General features: G+C 36.9%; 1 protein-coding gene across 6 annotated transcripts in view; it reads left to right on the top strand.

Annotated features, from left to right (window-relative positions):
* Nucleotides 1–22058, top strand: part of GABRG2 (gamma-aminobutyric acid type A receptor subunit gamma2) — a 57245-nt gene that overhangs the window by 7666 nt on the left and 27521 nt on the right. The window contains exon 5 of one of the 6 annotated variants that reach the window (XM_070934247.1): nt 18405–18418. The exons of the other annotated variants lie outside the window; for them this stretch is intronic. Within the exon in view, the coding sequence (XP_070790348.1) occupies nt 18405–18418 (14 nt within the window). The remainder of the gene's footprint in view (nt 1–18404; nt 18419–22058) is intronic. 6 annotated transcript variants of the gene reach the window in all.

Below are 22058 nucleotides of genomic sequence, written 5' to 3'. Positions count from 1 at the left end.
TAAAAAGCAGTGGGTGCATTTTCCCCCCAATTAGATATGTTAAAGCTAAAGTTAGGCAGCCACTGACGCTTTAATTTGAATTCCTGGACTGAACAAATATTTGGACTCCTTTAGTGGCCTCTTCCAATTCTATGAAGCTTTAATCTATAGGGTTATCTCCCTACCCAATCACTGGCAATATCCATCTTAGTCTTTGTGCTTTTAGCTTGAAGAGATATTCTGTTCATTTGGATTAACATATTCAGAAAATGATCTGTAATGGGGAGCCTGCTTCTAATCTTATTCATCCAAACATTTATGGAAGATCATTTCTAGCTTGAATGAACAAAAATGAAAGAAAAAGTGACGGTTGGCATCGTATATAAAGTTGTTAGAGTGAGGATGGTGTTCTTGTACCTTCCTCATTGTCCCCAATTTTGGCCCTTAAAAATAGAGATAACATTCCAAGATAAACACATTACATAGAGAAAGTTTACCTTGCCTTGTAGACTATAGTTGATAATGAAATAAATGATGGGCATCCCAAAGGCTGAGGAAATAATTTAATTTTTGATGAGATTTACAGGGAGTGACAGCAATCATGCAAAATGAATAAGGCCTCAGCACTTGCTATTACAATTTCCATTTTTGATTTTCTTTAGTTTCTAAGAAAGTATTTTTGTGTGTGTGTTATTTTATGGTGTTAAACCTACCTAAAGTTCATTTAGATTATTGATTAGCTCATAGGCCAGTGGTGAGTTCCTCCCGGTTTGGCCCGGTTTGGCCGAGCTGGTAGCGGTGACAATATGATGTCACCAAACCGGTTCTGCCCCCCTCGGCCCCCTCCCTCCCCCACCCCCCTGGGTTATTCTTACCTTTTATTTGGCCCCACCTCCAATTTATTGCTGCCTCCTGAGTCCCAGCTGATGGCTAGAGGGAAAAAAACTGTTTAAACTCTTGCCGCGGGGCTTCAAAGGGCCGCCCTACAGCTGATTAGTGTTAAAAGAAAACAAATGAGTAGACCGGTGCCTGCAAAAATAAATGGGTAGACCCAGTGGTGGGATTCTTCTTCAGTAGAACCAGTTGTTAAGTAGTTAAGTAATTAAGTAGTTAAGCAGTTTGGAGAACCGGTTGTTAAAAGAAATCTCCTTTTGTTTTTTTCCACTTTACAGGGTTAATCCTGTAAGGATTAATTACAATATTTGGCGTTGTTTCCTAGCCTAATCTTTATTACAGAAACTGCCTCTCCTAGACTTACTGTCACTTCTGGTTCCGAAGGCTATTTTTTTGCTTGACTTTCTTAAAGGGGAAGGGTTGTTTTAAGCTTTTTACACTGCTGTTGGGAGGAAATACTCCCCTGTTGGAGTTCTTCCAGCCAGGGTGCAATCATCAGCACTTTGAAGAAATAATTGAATCCTTTTGTGCATATGGACTATTCAGAGGGCTGAAAGTTATTTTTGACTGGTCCTCAAATTTACAACTGTCCTCACATTTTATGTTTTTTGCCCTATCTTGTCACCATGGTGAAGAGAAGCAGTTGTGAAATGAGTGACATGGTTGTTAAGAATGCTACAATGGGCATAAATGATGACCAGTCATAAGTGTGAAGACCGGTCAAAAGTTCGAGGACCTGTCAGAAATCACTTTTTTCAGTTCCCTGGTTAGTCCTTTAGTGCACATGGACTACTCAGAGGGCTGAAAAGGTTATTTTTGACTGGTCCTCGCACTTTTGACCAATCCTCGAACTTATGACTGTCCTCACATTTTATGTTTTTTGCCCTATCTTGTCACCATGGTGAAGAGAAGCAGTTGTGAAATGAGTGACATGGTTGTTAAGAATGCTGCACGGGCATAAATGTGAGGATGGTCATAAGTGTGAGGACCTGTCAGAAATGACTTTTTTCAGCCCTCTGAGTAGTCCCTATACACATAGCCATGGCCACCTGGTCACATGACCATCTAGCCATGCCCACCCAGTCACATGACCTCCAAGCCATGCCCACAAAATAAGCCACGCCCACAGAACCGGTAGTAAAAAATTTTAGAACCCATCCCTGCCATAGGCAGAGGTGGGATTCAGCCAGTTCGCACCACTTCGGGAGAACCAGTTGTTAACTTTCTGAGCAGTTTGACAAACTGGTTGTTGGAAGAAATCATTAGGGCAGAGAACCGGTTGTTAAATTACTTGAATCCCACCACTGGCCATAGGCCATATCAAAATACAGAGCTCCAAACACAAATTATTAATAAAATCCTATAAAAACAATTTAAAATGAAATTGGAGTAAAATATAATACTTTTATATATGGATAAGTGAAATAAGATAAAATTATATTTCAGTATCACCCCTATAATTTACCCCTATCAGTACCACATATGCCAATCTCAATTGAAACATTTTACTCAAGTACTATGCTGTATTAAATGTTGTTTTCAAATTCTGGCTGCACATAAGTTATGTTGTTTTAATAAGGGTTCCCAATGGGTCATTTGTATGAACCAAGATACTTGTCTCTTACCTTCTTATATAAACAACAATCAAATAGTGTATGAGCCAAGTCTTCTACCTCTGCTACTTCCGAAATGCAGATACATCCATTTATGGTATAGAATGGAATTGCCCACATATGACATTGTATCAAGCTGTTCGAAATCCACTTAAAGATTTAGACTACAGGTTTCATGGACTTCTCACTTCAAAATTACCATCAGTGATTGGTAGTTATGGCCTGGAAGGGCATTGGGAGACACAAGAATAGTACTGAGGCCACAGATTGTTTCACTTATTTGACCGACTCTGTCATAGAAAATATAGAAAACAGCAGGCAAAAGTATAAACTCTAAGCATGAATTCAGAAGTTTTAATCTAGGCTAAATCATCTACATTCTGAATATAGTTTCTTGAGCAATATGAAGAAGAGAACACATGAACATGATTTATTGGAGTCTGTCATCACAAAATGATATTTTTATCCCGTTGCACGATAAAAGGTATTCAAGGACCCCTCTTGTGATTAAATGCCATGACTCCTTTTCTAATACACTTTTGGAGTGGCAGTACTCCATTTTGCTTGTGCTTGGATTGCAGCAATAAATAGAGCAATCACTTACTAAATGATGATTGATTTTCTCTGTAGGGTAGATAAGAGGTCTTATAGTTACAGTTTTCCATTTTACCTTGCGCTGTATGATCTTTAGTATGCACATGTAATAGACTCTGAAATGACAAAAGGTTAGCGGTTCAGAAGGTTAGCCCAAAACTTTATTTGGGGGAAAAAACCTCAGTTAAGGTTGTAAAAAACTTCCAATTGGTGACTCAATGTACTCATCAAATTATCATCTTTTATGTGCCATAGATTCCTTAGCTTGGAAAGCACATTTTCAAAATAGAATTGGGAAGAATAGGATTCATGCTTTTACACATTTGATCTTGAAACCTATTATGGTATCAGAACAATGTTTGAATTTGGAAAGCATTTTTTTTTTTTTGAAAAATTCTATGCCAGTAGTGATGGTAGGAATGGGAATAGGAATAAGGAGGTGGTGGTGGTGGTGGTGGTGAAGGAAGAGGAATTGTTCAACCTACTTCTTACAAGCAACAAGCTTGAACATGTGCTTTGTATCCCAGAATTGTGATACTTGCAGTATTTTTGGAGGGAGGAGAGTATGTGGAAATTGTGCCAATTGATGATCAGAATAATCCTTTAAAGGCAGTCCTGCCAATCAATAAATTATCCATGGTCATATTCTGAATAAAGAATGGATGGTTGCAACTAAGTGGTAAGACTTTAATTAGCATTGGAACTTCTGAAATATTTAATTCCAGAATAAACAGAGCTTTAATTAGCCTAATCTGGAAGAGGGTGAAATGATTGTATTTAGGGAAGCAATTATAGAAAGCATGTGTTTGATAAAAAAAAAAAAAAGCTAAATCTAATTTGAAGACCTTCTGCCCTCAATGAAGGCAGGTTACCTTCACAACCTTCTTTATAGAGGAAGGATTAGTAAATTCAGACACTGCTTAATTATATCCTACAGTTTAGAATATGAATATGAAAAAGAGACAAATGAAAGACTTAACTTGGTTTCTCAAGTTGGTAATTGTAATGTGCAGACCCACATTTTAAAAATATATTATTTTAGTTTTTAGAACTGCAGAAAAATTTTCCCTCCTTTTTTCCCCAGTGATTTGTTTTATTGAGTTGTTTCATAGATGCTTAAACCCCTTTAGTTAGCACCTTTCTAGGACAACAACAACAACAACAACAACAACAACAACAACAACAAAGCTGAAAATAAAAAATGTGGACTTTACTACCCAGGTTCAACTACACAATCTGGGGGGTGCTCTGGCATCACAAAATGGAAGACAAAGGTTACAATTGTGCTATCAGTGAAAGATATAAAAGAATTCCTTGCATAAAGTGTCTTATTTGTGGCTCAGTTTAAGAGTTTATTTGTGTGTGTGGGGGGGTCACAATAACAGGTTCTATTCTCAGAGTCTATCCAGAGTCTTGCTGTTTTTTCTCATGAAAAAAAATCAGAACTTTTGGAAGAAATAGTTTAAATTTTAATTCTTTTGTTTCCCTCCCACACAACTATCAGCTCACATTAGGCTAGTGTGGCCTCCCAGAGGGACCACTAATCTAATTTTGCAACCCACAGTAATGGTCTCACATTGTTGATGTAATTGAAAGATTGTATTTGTTATGAATGCACAAATGCACACAGTCCCATTCTACTTACTTGAAGTGATAAATATACGTATTGGCTTTTACACAAGTAGCAGCTCACATTACCTAAGATTGTTATCAGCAATAATTAAGTATGTTTTCCAAGATAACGTAGTCATATTCATTTTTGTCAGCTAGGGAAATATTGTAGATTTCAGGAGCAGTGTGGCCGTTAATCTTTCTATTTTAGTGTAGGATAAATTCACAACTCTCCATATAAAGTAGGTAAAGAAGCAACCAGAAATTGGAAACTTCCTCCTATGATCAAGCAGAACCCAAAGAGTACAAGTATTTTATTAACATATTTAGAACTCCCATCAGACTTCATTTTGTCAGAACGTTCAAAATTATTCCAGTTTAGTGGAATTGACTTTCATGGTACTCTCTCTGAATTGCTGCAATTTTCAGTAATAGCTCTAATCCTCTCTAAATGTCAACACTTGCTGATTCATGGATTAAATTCTTATCTATATCTTTATCAGAGGCCATTTGCCACTGTCTCAGAAAGTCTAACTGCAAAAGCTTTATTCTATATATAATTTCTCCCTGTGCCAGAGTTTATTTCTAGACCAGATCAGATTTATTTGCTTACCTCCTAAATCTGTTGGTTCAGCCCCCTTTGTGTGGGATCCACATCCTGACTGGCTATGGCTACCTGGCGGATGACATGTGGTGAGTGTATGTGGTATTGAATGCATCCTTGAGACCAGGGGCATCCCACCATCTCATAAGGAGAAAGTGATCTGACTCTGCTTTAAGCAGAGTGTTGCTTAAAGTCTATTCCCAGACTTGATCATTGATCAACTTTAATTTAAAATTAAATATTTTTGTTTGTGCTTGTAATTTATCAAATCTGAGTAGACTTATAATAGCATACAAGGAAACAGCTACAATAGGGGTCCCCAACCACCAGACCGTGGACAGGTACCATGCATGGTCTGTTAGGAATTGGGCTGCACAGCTGGAAGTGAGCAGTGGGCAAGCGAAATGGCTCATGCACAAGATCAAAGTTGCATACTCCCCCCCCCAAGTGCATGAAAAACTTGTCTTCCACAAAACTGGTCCTTAGTGCCAAGAAGGTTGGGGACAAAAGAGCCTTGGTAGTACAGTGGTCTAAGGCACCCTGTTATTAAGCTGGTTATTAAGACCAGCTGCTTACTGCAGGTTCGAATCTCTCCAAGGCTCAAGGTTGACTCAGCCTTCCATCCTTTCTAAGGTAGGTAAATTGAGGACCCAGTTGTGGGGGCAATAAGCTGACTTTGTATAAATATACAAAAGAATGAAGGCTATTGCTTAGCGCATTGTAAGCCGCCCTGAGTCTCCGGAGAAGGGCGGCATATAAATCAAATTAAAAAAAACAACAACTGATCTACAAAGAACAATTATTATATACAAAAAAACAGAATACAATGTAATATAAAAATAAAATATCTAGAGGAGTAAACATCTACACTAAATCATCTATAAAAAAAAAATACCGTATTTTCCGGCGTATAAGATGACTGGGCGTATAAGATGTCCCCCGACTTTTCCTGTTAAAATATAGGGTTTGGGCTATACTCGCCGTATAAGACTACCCCTCTTCCAACGCACACCAAATAAAAATTAAAAAACATCAACTGGCTCACCCACAATGTAAAAGCAGCTGTGCTAGACCCAAAATGGCTCCTGCAACAAACAGGAACCTCACATAGCTACAAAAAGCCCAAAAAAACAACTTTCACACTTTACACACACACAACACAACACAACTGGCTCACCCACAATGTAAAAGCAGCTGTGCTAGACCCAAAATGGCCCCTGCAACAAGAAGGAACCTCACACAGCCACAAAAAGCCCCCCAAAAAACCAACTTTCACACTTTACACACACAAAATTCCACATACAGCTTTGTGAGATTTTTTGTGTTTGTGTAGTTAGAGTGAAACACTACAGAAACACACTAAATCTCAGAAAGCTGCACAAATATTATTTTATTTTATTTTATTTTTATTTTTATATGAAAACTAAATTTAAAACTTCCTAAACTTTAAATGGCTAGGTCTAAAAAAGAACAACTAAAAAAACCCCCAATTAACTTTTTTTTTTAAAGTTCCCAAAGGGGAAAAGGGGAAAAAAACTTACCCAAGTTTTGGGTAAGAACAGGAGTCTCCAACCTTGGCAACTTTAAGACTTGTAGACTTCAACTCCCAGAATTCCTCAGCCAGCTTTGTTTTGCTGGCTGAGGAATTCTGGGAGTTGAAGTCCACAACTCCCTGCCTGCTTGATTGCAGGCAGGGAGTGGCTTGCTGATGGAATGGATTCAGGCAAGCGGAGCAAGGCAAGCGTTGCGACTAGCAGCTAAGGTAAGCAAGCTGGAGGGGGAAAACTTTTTTCCTTTTCCATGGCTCTGGCGATCCCAGCTGATTAGCAGGCAACACAGCTGGGATCGTCAGAGCTTGAATCGCCAGAGCCATTTAAGGCTCGTCAGAGCCTTTCGGGCTGGTCTGCCAGTTACAGGAGAATGACACCCGGCGTATAAGACGACCCCCGACTTTTGAGAAGATTTTCATGTATTAAAAAGTCATTTTATACGCCGGAAAATACGGTAGTACTAGCAATTAAAATCTACAGCATAATGCAGCTACAGTCACCTGATAATGCTAATAGCAGCACTTCAACAGCTACATATTTTAGACTGAGGATGACATTTATACATGAAACATACACTGGATATCTGAATATTCAAAGTAGTTACAAAATATAATACATTTGTACTGTACTTTTCTTCTAAGGTAGGAAATAGTATAGGACTTTCCATGGCAAAAAGCTGGTATTTTCTTTAAGGACACAGAGGGAAATAACATGGAAATTAGAAGTTGGGCAAGAGAGAAATGTGCACCTTGCTGAAATTGATAAAAGAATCTACTTTACTGCAAGATTGCATTGCAGTAAGATTTAATTCTAATGTGTAACTGGATATACTTTATGCTATTAGGAAAAACATATGATGGAAATTAGATATGTATATAATAACAGTAGTAATAACAACAACAAAAGGTAAAGGAGTCCCTGCAGATTTTACTCCGCTAGTCAGTTCTGACTATAGGGGATGGTGGTCATCTCCATTTCAAGGCCATTGAGCTAGCACTGTCTGAAGACATTTTCGTGGTCATGTGGTCAGCATGACATCACAGAGCACTGTTTCCTTCCCGTTGAAGTGCTACCTATTTATATACTCGCCTTTGCATGTTTTCGAATTGCTAGGTTAGCAGGAGCTGGGGTGATGATAGGAGCTTACTCTGTCACATGGCCCTCAGGTCTCAAACCTAGGCTGCCAACTTTCTAGCCAACAAGCCCAGTATCTTAACTATTGAGCCACTACACCACCCAAATAACAATAACAGTGTGAGATCATAGCTGCCAGTTCTTTAGCTGATGTTGGCCTTCATATGCATTGAAGCTTTTCCAAGAACCTAGGATATTGTAATGTATATGTGCAGATCCTTTTTTAATTGTTAAATAGAAATGTTCTCAAGGTACAAATTTTCTAAGTACAACAATAATTTTTTGAATATGGTACATAATGTGGCAACAGCCTTGGTTATTTTATGTTGGAATATTTCAAATTTGATTTTCAGATCTTAATACTTTGTGATCTTTTCCAATTCTTTTTCTTCTATTCAGTTATCCCCTGGTATTGCCATAACACTTATTCACAGTTTTTTCTTTTCAACCACAGTTAAAAATGGTGTTCTATGAACAAAGACTTTATCACTTTATATTCAGAAATTTCACAATGTTTTAACTTGCTCATTTTTTTCTACTGTTTCGACTATATTTAACTGAAAACCACTCAAAGTCATTTAGACAGTGAGATGTTTAGACTGGATTTGGCATTCTTTCCCACCTATCAAATCTTCCCTAAGGACCCAGGATAGGCAGATATTGTTGTTTAAGGATGTGAAAGGTACTATCAGAGGATATTTTCCAAGTAAAGTTACCTTTTGCAATTGACTGATGGTGATTTTTGCCAATGCTCTTCAAGTGCTGCTGCACATATTTTGGGACTGCACCCAAGGTGCCTATTGCTATTGGTACTATCTTTGCTTTCCTTTGCCACAATCAATATACTTCTGTTTGTAAGTCTTTGTATTTTGTGATTTTTCTCTAGTCCTTTCTCTTCTGTTCTGCTATCTTCAGATACTGCAACATCCATATCCAGAATCTTTTTTGTTTTTCTTATCAACAATGGTTAATGTGGATGTTATGGAGTAGGCGTTTTATGTATTTCAATTCTAAAGTCCCAGTGCACTTTAGCTACTTCATTTTTTATTACTTTGTCTATCTTGTGGTCATGGGTTCTTGCTTGGGGGCAAATGGTAATTCTTACAGGTATTCCAGTGCAATATCCTGTACTGCAGTATCCATTAGCCAAGCATTTTGTCTTTCTTTTCAACAATGGTTGAGTCTGGGATGTTGTGTGCCAGGTGCATCTATTTCACCAGCTATATATTAATATCTAAAGTTAAGCAGATTATAGTTGATTAGTTTTTGGCTTGGCATAATGCCTGATTTGAAGTATTATGACTTGTTAAACCAACCATTGTTTTTTAAAAAATCTGGTTTAGTATTCTGCTATGCTCTACTCTATCCACTCTGCTCAGCATTGAAAAGGTCATGTTGTATCTACTTGCTTTACAGCTATTACAGGTATGAAACTTTTCAAAAAACAAGACTTGGGAGCTCTAATTCAGCACCATATCTAATTCTTCACAGTGTACAAACATATATACAGATGAACATAGCTGTTTGCATTTGCTGATTCTCCCCGGGGATATAGCTAAAGGGTTTATGAGAAGAGACTTCATTAGTTCAGAGTTAAATGCTAAAGTGCTATTATGCAAAGAAATAATTTTGTAGATTACATAAACACTGGACCAGGTAAGTTGATAAACAATGTTTCAAATTTAACTTCATTGAAGAAGCAGTGTGAATAGAAATTTGAAAAAAACAACAAGAAGAAGAGCAGCCTGGGTGTTAGAAATAACTTATTTAGATACTAAAGGGGTAAAAGAATGAATACATTCCCATTGTATGGCTTTTTCTAGTCACACCAGATTAAAAATGGTTTGAAATGTTCACTGTTGACAGAAAGAGGTTTCCAACTAAAGATGACTCATTTTACATACCCCCCCCCCAAAAAAAAAAGCCTGGATGGTTTTATTTGAATTATGACTGATTTATAATTCATTTAATCTTATGTATAAATTCCATTTTGTGTTCCCAACTGTGCCCAGAACAGCTATAGTATACATTATCAATAAGCACAAAATCTGAACACATTGTATGTCATGAAGGACCAGTTATGTTTCATTTCCCATTGAGCGAAAATTTAAAAATCAGATCAATTAATCTTGCTAAGATCTGTATATGAAAATGGAAGCAAGGAGAATGCCAAATCAATATAAGATAACTGTATTTGGACTTAGTTAATATAACATCAGCAACAATATAACAGTTGTCGATAAGAAAGACAAAAATAGATAGTGGATGTGGCAGTGCCTGGAGACAGCAGAAGAGAAGAGAAAGAACTGGAAAAGATAACAAAATACAAAGACCTACAAATAGAAATAGAATAATTATGGCAAAGGCAAGCAAGGGTAGTACCAATAGTAATAGGTGCCTTGGGTGTAATCCCAAAACAACGGGAGCACCACTTGAACAACATAGGCATTGACAAGTTTGCCATCAGTCAATTGCAGAAGGTGGTTTTACTTGGAACTGCTTCCTTCCTGCGACTATATCTGTAACACTGTCAAACATTCAGATTTGCCTATCCCAAGTCCTTGGTAAGGACCCGATAGGTAGACAAAAATGCCAAAACCAGTCTGAACATCTGGCTGACTGTGTGATGATCAATAATAATAATCATCAGGAGCCTGGATGAAGATAATCTCTATTAATAGCTGGGTGTTCTTCAAGCTGACAACATCAAGCATACTAAAGTCAATATGTTTAGAAGAAAATACATCATGAGAGTGAAGAAGATCTTAAAGCCCAATCCCAGGGGAGGAAATGCCATTGAGGCCATTAACACTTGGATAATTCCAATAATTAGATATGTAGTTGGAATAGTGGACTGGACTAAAACATAACTAGAAGTCCTGTCTAGGAAGACCAGAAAAGTAATGACAATGAATCATGCTATTCATCCACACAGACATGTTGATAGAGTTTGTTTATCAAGGAAAATGTTGCAAGTACACCAGACAGTTGAAGAAGAAAAAAGGGGTATTGGAAAAATATATGATGGATCATGAAGATGCACTGAAGCTAGTATACCAGGAAAGCTTATGAGTACTGGAGAGACCAAACTGACCTACAAGAAAAACTAAATGAAGAGTAGAAAAGAAACATGGCAAGGCCAAGTGTTATACGGGCAGTACTTAAAAAATACTAGACAAAACAGGTAAGAAGACCCGGCAATGGTTAAGAGAAGGAAAGTTGAAAAAAGAGACAGAGGAGCTAATTCTAGCCATTAATTTCAAATTATGATTTATGACATTCAAATTCAAGCCTTATGAATTAAATGCACATAAAGCCAGAATTGAGAGGAGTAAAAGATATCAAATGCCATCTCTGCAAAGAAGGTGAAAAAAAAAAAAGGAATACCTATTTATAAGAACAGGGGTGGGTTCTACTTACCTTTACTACCGGTTCACAATGGTGCCACGTGCACACGCACGCTTCGCTTGTGCACACGCACGCTCTTCTGCGCAAGCGCAGAAGCATTTTCATGACATCAGGGTCAGTTCTATAGAACCGGTGCAAACTGGGGGCAACCCATCACTATGTAAGACCACCTATTCAACACACAGATTGACTACAAAAAACAGCATGAGAAAGTACAACAATGGTGCCTTGGAATACTGTACGAAACACCATTTGTGTGCAAGCAAGTGCTGGTGGGATATAGACAAAGTAATAAAAAATGAATAAGCTAAAAGTTGTCTGGGACTTTGGAATTCAATCAGACAATCCACATTACACCTCACACTTACACTTGTTGATAAGAGAAAGACAAATTGGAATAGTGGATGTTGCAATACCTAGAGATAGCAGAATATAAAGAACTAGAGAAAATCCCCAAATGCAAAGACCTGCAAATAGAAGTAGAACAACTGAGGCAAAGGAAAGCAAAAGTAGTACCAATAGTAATAAGTGTTTGGGGTACAACTGCAAAAAGAGCAATATTTGAATACTTTCAGCATTGACGAAAACACCACCTGTCAATTACAAAAGGCAGCTTTTACTTGGAAAGCTTACATCTTGCAATAATACCTTTAACACAACAAAAAAAAAATCTCACAAACAACAACAATTCAGGATCTTGGGAAAGACTCGAGATGGACAAAATTGAGCTGCTGCAAATACAGTTAACAAAAGGAATAATTCTCCTACAGTTCAAATGTTTTTTTTCTTCAAGGGATAGATACAAAGTGTGATAAAGTGTCCTATGGGTAATAGCTCAGAAAATATGAATAATCAAATTTCAAAATGATTTCCAGGAAAGTTGAATGCAACAAAGCACCTGGCTTGAGATACCGCTTTTAGATATGTTAAATATTTCTATTGATTCCACTGCAAACCTATCTCAATAGCATTTTTTTTAAAAAAGCCTTCCCTTCATGATAAAATATTGTAAGACTGTATCATAGATAAAGACTACATTCTTGGTGGGAAAGCTAATTAAAATAAATTAACAAATGAAAATATAATATCTATAACCTAACCTAAGAAAACTTACAATAAACCATATATCAAGAATAATTTATATTAAGATGAAAATTAAAAACATCTCAGCATTCTTAGTTCTGGCTGAACTAAGAATCAGGTACTATTAAGAATTAATGACACTTTTTTGAAAATTGCATTGTCTCAGAATCTATGCACTCCTTTACACTGAAATCGCAACTAAATCTAATTATTGGTTTTCATTAAACTGCTGCCGTTTAACTTACAAAGTGTGCTCTGATTTCATTATTGCAGCTGGCAATTGGAGAAAGTCATAGCAACATATTGTGATGGAGAATCATGACCTGCAAAGAGATTATAGAACCTAGTTTAGCTATGGAAACAATATTCAATCTCTCCAGCAAAAAAGGCACAGGCCTGCTATGCTGAAATAAAATTTCCTAAAGTAAATTTAATGCATGTATTTCCATATGCTATTGTATGTCATGAAAAGTCACTTTTTTCGTGAGCTATATGAATATGATTGATAAATATGAATGCTAAATAAATAAGAAAGTGAAGTATGGCTCAGTTTTAGAATCCTTGCCAAACCATAATTGACAAACTATAATATAATTATTTCAGAGCATCGTTTCCTGAATTTGGTTTTCTGGAGAATGGTACTTGATTCAGGCACCTAGCAATAGACAGACTGTATGACTATCTATTGAATCCAAATATCATTCTGGAAAAGTGATTGCATAATAGTTTTGTTTGGTAATCTCCACCTTTCAGTTTCCTTCTTTCAGAAGCACATTGTTACCTTAGTTACTGGACTTAAACATTAGAAACTGATAGTGAAATATTTGAAGGCTGTTAAAATTAAGATTCAGAAAGAAGAAGCACCTTTTTGCTAAAATCTTGTCTAAATACAAATGGATTCAGTGATAGCTTAGATAGGGTTTCCATTTGTTCAGTCAGATGTACAGAGAATGAGCCCTAATAAGCACTCAGTTCCAAGTGGAACTTGTTCTTCCTGCCTCCTCTGCTATAGAGGAGGTGGGTCATTGCTAAATGTCACATTTTTTTACTTACAATAATAAAGCAGAAGGGATGTTTCTAGGCCATTCTGATGAAGAGGTAGTGCGCAAACATTTTTTAAAAAGAAAGAAAAACAAGGGGGAAAATACTCATAAAATAAAAAGACATTGGCTTCTGGCATATCTACATCTTCCATAATAAACAGCGATGCCTCCAAGGTGGTTATTGCTCAGTGAATTCCTTATGCAACGCACAGCAGCTGAAGGTGCTGCCTTCTCAACTTAAGGTTGTTATGTTGCATTTTGGTAACCTACTTAGCTAATTTGCAAGGGCCTTTTCTCCCATCCCAGCTGTTTCAAGAAATTTTAATTGAGAGCTGGGTGAAGAGGAAGCAGTATAATTGGATGCTCAAGTTACCCAGATCACACTCTAGTTAAATCAAGGTTCTTTTTGTTGTCATTGTTTTGGTTTGAGTAGGTAACATTTGAAGAAAAGGTAGCTAAAATAACTATAATACTTTGAAATGTTGTTACCAGCTGCGATAATATACATGAATGCATGAAACAGCATGCTGTAAAAATCTATTGTCGAACAAATTTAAACACCTGAAAGATTGAGATTGCCAGTGACTCTAAATTACTAAAGCATAAATGTTCTTTTTGCTCTCTTTTCCTACAAAAAACAAACAAACAAATAATGAAAGATAAGATAACCTTGAGCTGAACTTCAGTCTTGAAGACTACATCAGCACAGCCATGCAGTTTTCAAAGCAATGATGCAACAATTATAATACTATTAATTGTTAATATGGTATATCAATATATCATATGCCATAATAGCATTCTCTTTGGGGTAGATTGTAGTGTGTGAAGGTCAGAATAGGAGTGTGAATTATTAGGAAGAAGAAACCTAAGGCACAAAATAAGGCAAAAGGAAAGAGGAAGCAGAGCTAAAATAATGTATCCAGCACAGTTCACTATAGCTCTCTATATCTTTCTATTGCCAAAACTGTTTTTACTGTACCATATATCATTTCAAGACACTTGCAGCATGGAAGTCTCCTTTATGAGTTTTTTTCTCCCCAATTTCCTAGTCTATCCTAGCTTCTCTGATGGTCTTTTATTCAGTGCTAACTAGATCCAATCTTGCTTAGCTTTTGAGCACAGACAGGATCTTGGAGCAATCAAGCCTATCTGAAAAATCTAGGTATATATTGCAACATTACTGTTAACTTTCATTATAGAATTATGCATTATGGTGTTCTGTAGAACAGATTGCTTTGTTTAAGGGTTTAATTTTTATTCTTTGCTTGCTATATAATAGATATTCCTTACAATGAGTAATTTGTGGATTTATTAGTGGATTGTGGATTGGTGTTCCTTGCTTTAATTAAACAGATTATTGGAGAGGTATATTGCTTCTTCCCAGATATGATAAAACACTTTTTTATCATTTCATACACTTAATACTACTATGTAAAATGTGATGAAAAGGATTTAAATATTTATTGGGCAGTATTTAAGCCTGGCAGGGAGGAGAGATGAAGTGTGGGCCAAATCTAGAGTCACTGCGTAGCCATAAAAGGGTCAGAACTGACCTCCCCAAATTCCTTGGAACTTTATCTAATTGTTCCCAGAGAACAATTAGACTGGGGACTGGGGAGATTCCTATATTATAGCAGAACATAATAATTAGCTTGAACTCTATGCATGTGACTCTGGTGTCAGCATTCCAGAAAACTCCCCAACTCCAAGTAAAACTCTGAAGCAAGCATTTTTCAAAGTTCTATTTACTAGAATAGGTAAACTGGCACATCTGGGAAAACCCAAATCTGAGAGGTCTGGGTTTTCTCTCAGTAAATCAAAACCCCCAAAACTATCCCCTCACTTCTCAGTCGATCACATGCTCCAATCACCACCCGTCCCATCTCGAGACATAACTCCGATTGTTCACACTTGACATTATTTAAGGCAAAGCAAATAGTTAAAATCAAATGACAACTGGAGAGAGGGGGGAGGGAGAGAGAGAGGGAAATAATTCAAATCTATTGATTAGAAAAAGAACATTTATTGATTTTAGAAAAGCATTAAAAAGTATCCTAGAGAAACATGGTTCCTTTTTTCCAATTCAAAGTATTTATATTTGATGCCTCCAATTTTGACACATTATGACCATTCAGATAGCAAAAGAAACTGACACACACACACACACACACACACACTCAGAGAGAGAGAGAGAGAGAGAGAGAGAGAGAGAGAGAGAGAGAGAGAGAGAGATTTTTCCCAGTTTAAGTGTATGATTGGCAACATTATTATTTTTTTTAATTTGATTTATATGCCGCCCTTCTCCAGAGACTCAGGGCGGCTTACAATGCGTTAAGCAATAGCCTTCATTCTTTTGTATATTTTATACAAAGTCAGCTTATTGCCCTCACAAACTGGGTCCTCATTTCACCTACCTTAGAAAGGATGGAAGGCTGAGTCAACCTTGAGCCTTGGAGAGATTCGAACCAGCAGAAATTGCAGGCAGCTGTGTTAATAACAGGGTGCATTAAACCACTGTACTATCAAGGCTCTTGTTTTATTTTGTTTTAATTTTATTCAAGTATATGCAAAGTGTGCATACTTCAAATCTGCAATTAGTTTTAAATATTATCCAAGTTGTTACAGAATGTTGAAGAACTGAATAGCTGTACATCTCTAGGTAGACCTCCCTTAATATTAACTGCTTCAAATCAGACATCTCTATCCAAAATGTCCCAGTGCTATGAAAAACTAGATATTATGGTTGACTGGACTTCAGCACAATAAACTGCATGTTTCTGTAGTTTTATATTCAGTAATAACAAAACCAAGCTGCAGAAGCAACTCCCTTCTCTGAAATAAAATATTCAGGTGGTAAACTCTTTCAGTACCAGTCTTATCTCGACAATTTTTTTAAAAAAAATGCAGCTGAAAAATACAAACCATCATTTGTTGCCTGTAATTCCTCTAGTTTTGGAAACAGATGAGCTTGGCAAGATTTAACCAATGACTCAAATCTTAGAAAAAGTAAAAAGCATTAAAGGTTTTCTCATTGAAGGTTATGATTAGAATTGATTAGGGAATGCATTATCAAACCCAAATCAACCATTTACAGTAGTTAAGATTGCAGTTTAAAATGTTGACTCCCAAAGGAACTCCTTGCTATAATGAAACTATCTCTTAGGGTCTCTAAGAACACGGCCAAAAAAAATCCAGATTTTTGTCACAGCGGAGCCAGCAACCTTTCTCCAAAGTTCAGTTCTTTTATTAGGTAATCAGTGTTTAGTATTTTACAGTTAAGAAGCTGTGAAAAGACCTATATATGTTTTCAGCTGAGGACAGAGAGAGATTCCAACTGAGTAAAGCAGTCTGAGATTGCACTAATGCTGCAAGTAGATTTGCGCTTGATGGTGATTCACTGGTTTAACTGCAGTATGATGAAGAAGCCACAGTTTGTTGAATTCATAAAAGATGCTAACCCAAAAGGAAACAAACCAAATTATGATTTACTGTAGCCTATGATGTATGAACTAGACCAGTGAGAAGGCAACTGTATGTAGTTTAACAATTCAGAGAACAAAGTTATAGAATTATGACTATTTTTAACTCTATGATTATCACTAATTTAATGGATTTGTGTATCTCACGTTATTGCTAGGAAGGTAAGTCCTTACAATTGTCACCCCTTTGCCTTTTCCATTCTGAATAACCGGGATTACAGATTGTTTATACTTTTAAGATGTACTGTAGTAGATATTCTGCTGCTGCACAATAAGATCAACCTGTGTTTTCTTAGACAAGCAGGTGGTATAACAGATGATATTTCCATATGGTGGTGGGTTTTTTTTTTTTTTTGCGTCAAATCAGTTCTGTCTTCTGTGTTGTCAACCCATTGACAATATTTATTTATTTAATTCTGGCTCAACTGGTTGCATTTGGAATTGAAAAACAAGGGAACATTTTATCTGCAGCACTGCAGGTTTGAGGAGCTTATTGGTAGTCTATTTACCCATTGATGCTGCCTCATCCTGCTTCCCAGTTTTCTCACTTCAGAGAAAGTTATGAGTTCTTAAAGTGAAAAGATGACTGCATGACTTCACCAGGCTTCCTTCACAGCTTCCTTCACACCCTAACCCTAACCCTTTTTTTTCATATGACTAAGCAAGCTCACATAACCTTTTAATTCCACATTAAAAAAGCATCCAGGTTTAAATTGCTAAATTGCTTGCAGATTCTAGCAATTGCCCTTTGTGGGGAAATGTTAGCAATTCATTTTATTTCTTGGGTTTGTTGTTTACAATGCAGGATAAGGGAAAGATACAAAGTGCAACTAAGCTTAGAGTTCCTATAAAGTGTCATCTGTAGCAAACCTTGTTAGATGCTTGTCCTTCACCATCACAGACAACAAAATGCTCTTTCATATAACAGAGGTATCATTACTTGGTGGTTTTTCAGGTTCCTTTGCTCTTTAATTTTTGTTTGTTTGTTTGTTTGTTTTACAACAGAACTAGACAAAACCACATACAATATGTTCTGGAAACGGAAAGAGGGAGTGCTAGCCATTTCTTTTTCTTTCTTTATGAAATGTTGATAAGAGAATCAGTAGCGACAGTCGTTCAGGATTGGGTACTGATTGATGACTTTTCTATCCACATCTATGGACCCACTGATTAATTCATTGTGGTCTTTGCCATTTTGGGGACAGAGGAGGGAAAATGGTTTGAAAATTATTTGTAAGGACAGAAAAGTGTAAGAATTTATAAGTGGAAATGATGCTGTGTGGAAGTAAATTTAGTAATCCAAGATTAGGTACTCAGAGTATTCAATATTGCTTTTGTGAGTCTATCACAATTACATGACAGACACACAATACATTCCATCTAGTCTCAGATCTTAACTGATTATCCTGAAGGTGATAAAATGCAAGTGGTCAATAGCCTGCTTATTTCCTAAATGTTACAAGAAGGGAAATCAGAGATGCCTAAACGAATGCACTAGTAATAACTGTTTACATAGAAGGTATGTAGCTAGCAGGACTTCACTCAGAAAGTAAAGAAAAGGTGAATACAGAAGAAACTAAGAAGTCCTGTTGAAAGAAATTATGTAAAGTGGTTGGGGCCCCATTTCTGTCCATCAATTCTGTAAAAAGTGAATAAATTTGATGTAAAGAAAAAAAAAACTAGCCAAAGTGGGGGGAATACAACAGTTTGGGAATGGGCCATATCAAAGGGCAGGAAAGAATCCTGAAAAGAAATCCTTCAATTGATAGCAGAGCTGCTCAGAAGGTTTCATTTTAAGCAGAGCTGCTCAGAGTGTTTCATTTCACTTCCCTCTTTCCTTCCAGTTACTTGAGCCAGAGTGGAATATGCTGCCTGCATACAACCATAGTTACAACATTGGGGAAGAGCAAGAACATCCATCCATACAAACTGTTTCTTCTTTACCCAGAAGAAAATATAGATGCCTCCTACAGCCTCGGCTTATAAACCTTGGGGTTAGGAAGAATTCCAGAACTCTTGTTCTGCAAGATTGCCTTGTATAATTTTCATGAGTGCCCTACCTCACACATGCATAAATTTCAAAGAAAAGCGTGGAATTACATTGAGAAGCATCTTTGCTTTATATTTGTTTGTCAATAGTCAGTTTTAAAATAACTACATATTTAAGACATTCTCAGAAGTCCTCTGGAATAGTCTAACCTTAAGGACATAGGACGTCATAAAAGTGCCACTTTCAAACGTTAAGGAAACAAATGATCAAGACCTTCAGCAGTGTGCCAAGGGAGAGGGTCACTGTAATCAAGTGTGTAAGTGGCCTTTGATAGATCTCATATTATTAAATGTAAATTGGGCAGTTTGGAATGTTAGCAATCTGGAGCATCTTCAGAGAATTCAGCTTTAAGGCATAATTCTCCTTCTGTTCTTTAGAATTTATGGATTCATAAGAACCTGATGAGTTCTATGAAAAACTGGGGAGGGAATAAAGCACCAAATACAGTCACAAGAATTTTGTCTCTTGATCAAAAGTTCTGGAATGTTTTTTTAACTAACATTCCGCTGATGGAATAATCTTAAAAATCCCTATTCTAAGAAACATTTGATTATGGAACTAGCGTGTTTGATCCCAAAGACTACATGCAACCATGTAGTCTTGGTGATAGCAGGCTAAAAAACATTAGGAAAGATGGACAGAAAGGATTATCATTCTCCATCACGCGTCTGCATTCTGACCTGTGTTATCATGTTGGCTGACTGTTTAAAACTTGGAGGATAACTAGTTTTTAATTGGAACAATTTGTCTAGGATTCTGAAGATCTCTGATTACATTTGTTCAATAATTACAGATGACCTGTTAAGCTGCTACAGAAGTTTCAACTTGTTGTTCCCTTGCAAATTGTTCTGGGTCATTTCCTAACTTGTTCTTTAAGAATTGTAATGGGATAGTCATCACCATCTTAGAATACAAAGCATCTTATTTCTGCTTTAAGGCGAGCCACAAAGGTACTTGGCAGAACAATTAGTTACACAAGGATGCCTCAAGGAGCTATGAAAAAATAAGGGTTGTGATTATGTTAGTATGTACATAGTGTCTTCCCAACATGTGTTTAAAATGGTTTTTTTTTTAAAAAAAAGCTGAATATGAAATCTATGTCTTTTAAATGCTAAATCGGGTGGAAGACATAATATTTATTTATTTGTTTTGTTTTGTTTTGTTTTGTTTTGTTTTGTTTTGTTTTGTTTTGTTTTGTTTTGTTTTGTTTTGTTTTGTTTGTTTTGTTTTGTTTTGTTTTGTTTTATTTTTTATTTTTTTATTTTATTTTATTTTATTGGATTTATATACCACCCTACTCCCGAAGGACTCAGGGCGGTGAACAGCCAAAAAGATAAAACACACAAACTACAAAATTTAAAAGACCATATAAAAGACCATATAAAAACCATATAAAAACCCATTAGATAATTTGGCCCAAAACAAATTAAAACACCCCTAATATTTTAAAACAAATTTACAATTTACAATTTAAAAGGGAAGTTAGACCAGGCCAGTCTGCTGAAATAAAAAGGTCTTCAGGACACGGTGGAAGGTGCGTAAATCTGGGATCATCCATATCTCTGGTGGGAGCTCATTCCAGATGGCAGGTGCCCCCACAGAGAAGGCTCTTCCCCTGGGGGCCACCAGTTAACACTGTTTGGCCGATGGCACCCTTAGGAGCCCCTCTCTATGTGAGCGTACTGGCCGGTGAGTGATGTGTGTGTGTGAATATAATGAGACATTCAAAATCAGAAATTACTTTATGGCTTAGGACCTGGGTACTTACGGGACCGCCTTCTGCCACCAGTAGCCTAAGGCGGTCCCGTAAGTACCCAGGTCCTAAGCCATAAAGTAATTTCTGATTTTGAATGTCTCATTATATTCACACATTTTTTCTATGCAAAACTTCAAAAGCATAGGTATCTATAGGGAGGAAGGCGAATAATGGAAGATGGATGGCAACACCAGCACACAACTGGCTCAGTTTATGCCCTTGAATAAAACATTGGAAAGGAAATGCATAAGATCAGGTTTTGCATGGTGATGTCATTGCACACTAGTGATCTTTAGACATCATTATGATTTGATACAGATGCCAAATTCCAAAGGAGGCTTTCTTCAATAATTCTATAAATGAAGAGCTCCTTTCAAGCTGTTTCATAAAGCAACATGTGCCTTCTAAAAGCAAAGTGAGATAGATAGTCATGTTATTTTGCTTGGTTGGGGTCTTCTCTGATCAATATGGGATCTGGAAGTCTTAACAGCCAGAGATTCATGGATTTACCTGTTAATAAGCTCATTTTATTTCAATAGCTATTAATTAAAAATCCAAAAATTGCAAAGACTAATATACAGGAAGACGGTTCAAATGACTTTCCTTTTTCTCCATTTTGTGCAGTATGATTTTGTGCAATATTACAGACTAAGAGCTTCTTAACTTTTAGCAGGAAAAATGGTTGACTCTGCACTCATTACAGGTAGTCCTCAGCTTGCATCCATTCAGTCATTGACTGTTCAGATTTATGGTGGCACTGAAAAAATTGACACACCCAGTTCGTGGTTATGACATCACATCAAAGCACATCATATGATCACTGTTTGTGATCTTCCCTACTGGCTTCCCACATGGAGAATCTGGCAGGAATGTAGCAAGTTGCTCTTCCAACTTAATGTCCCACATGGTCCTGGAATTTCCATGTGATATTGCACTTTATGATCACAACAGTTAGCAAAGCAATCATGGTCCTAATTGCCATTAGTGCAGGGGTGTCAAACTCACATCATCATGGCAGTATCATGTGACATATCAGGACTTTTCCTCCTTCGCTAAACTGGGCGTGGGCATGCCCATTGCATGACACATCTGGCCCATGGGCGCGAGTTTGAAAGCCCTGTTGTAGTGGAACAGTCTGGTCTCAGGTTTTTGCTTCTGATCTTACTCATTCAATTCTTAAGACTGCTTCCTAGGGCAGATCCATTAGCAAAAAGATGTGTTTCATCATGTACACAAAATATGGCATGAAGGTAAATCCAA

This window comes from Pituophis catenifer, unplaced genomic scaffold, assembly GCF_029215685.1.
Source record: "Pituophis catenifer annectens isolate HBS135680 unplaced genomic scaffold, rPitCat1.0.hap2 SCAF_2, whole genome shotgun sequence".
NCBI classification, from domain to species: domain Eukaryota; kingdom Metazoa; phylum Chordata; class Lepidosauria; order Squamata; family Colubridae; genus Pituophis; species Pituophis catenifer.
This window is presented reverse-complemented; position numbering and strand designations above follow the sequence as displayed.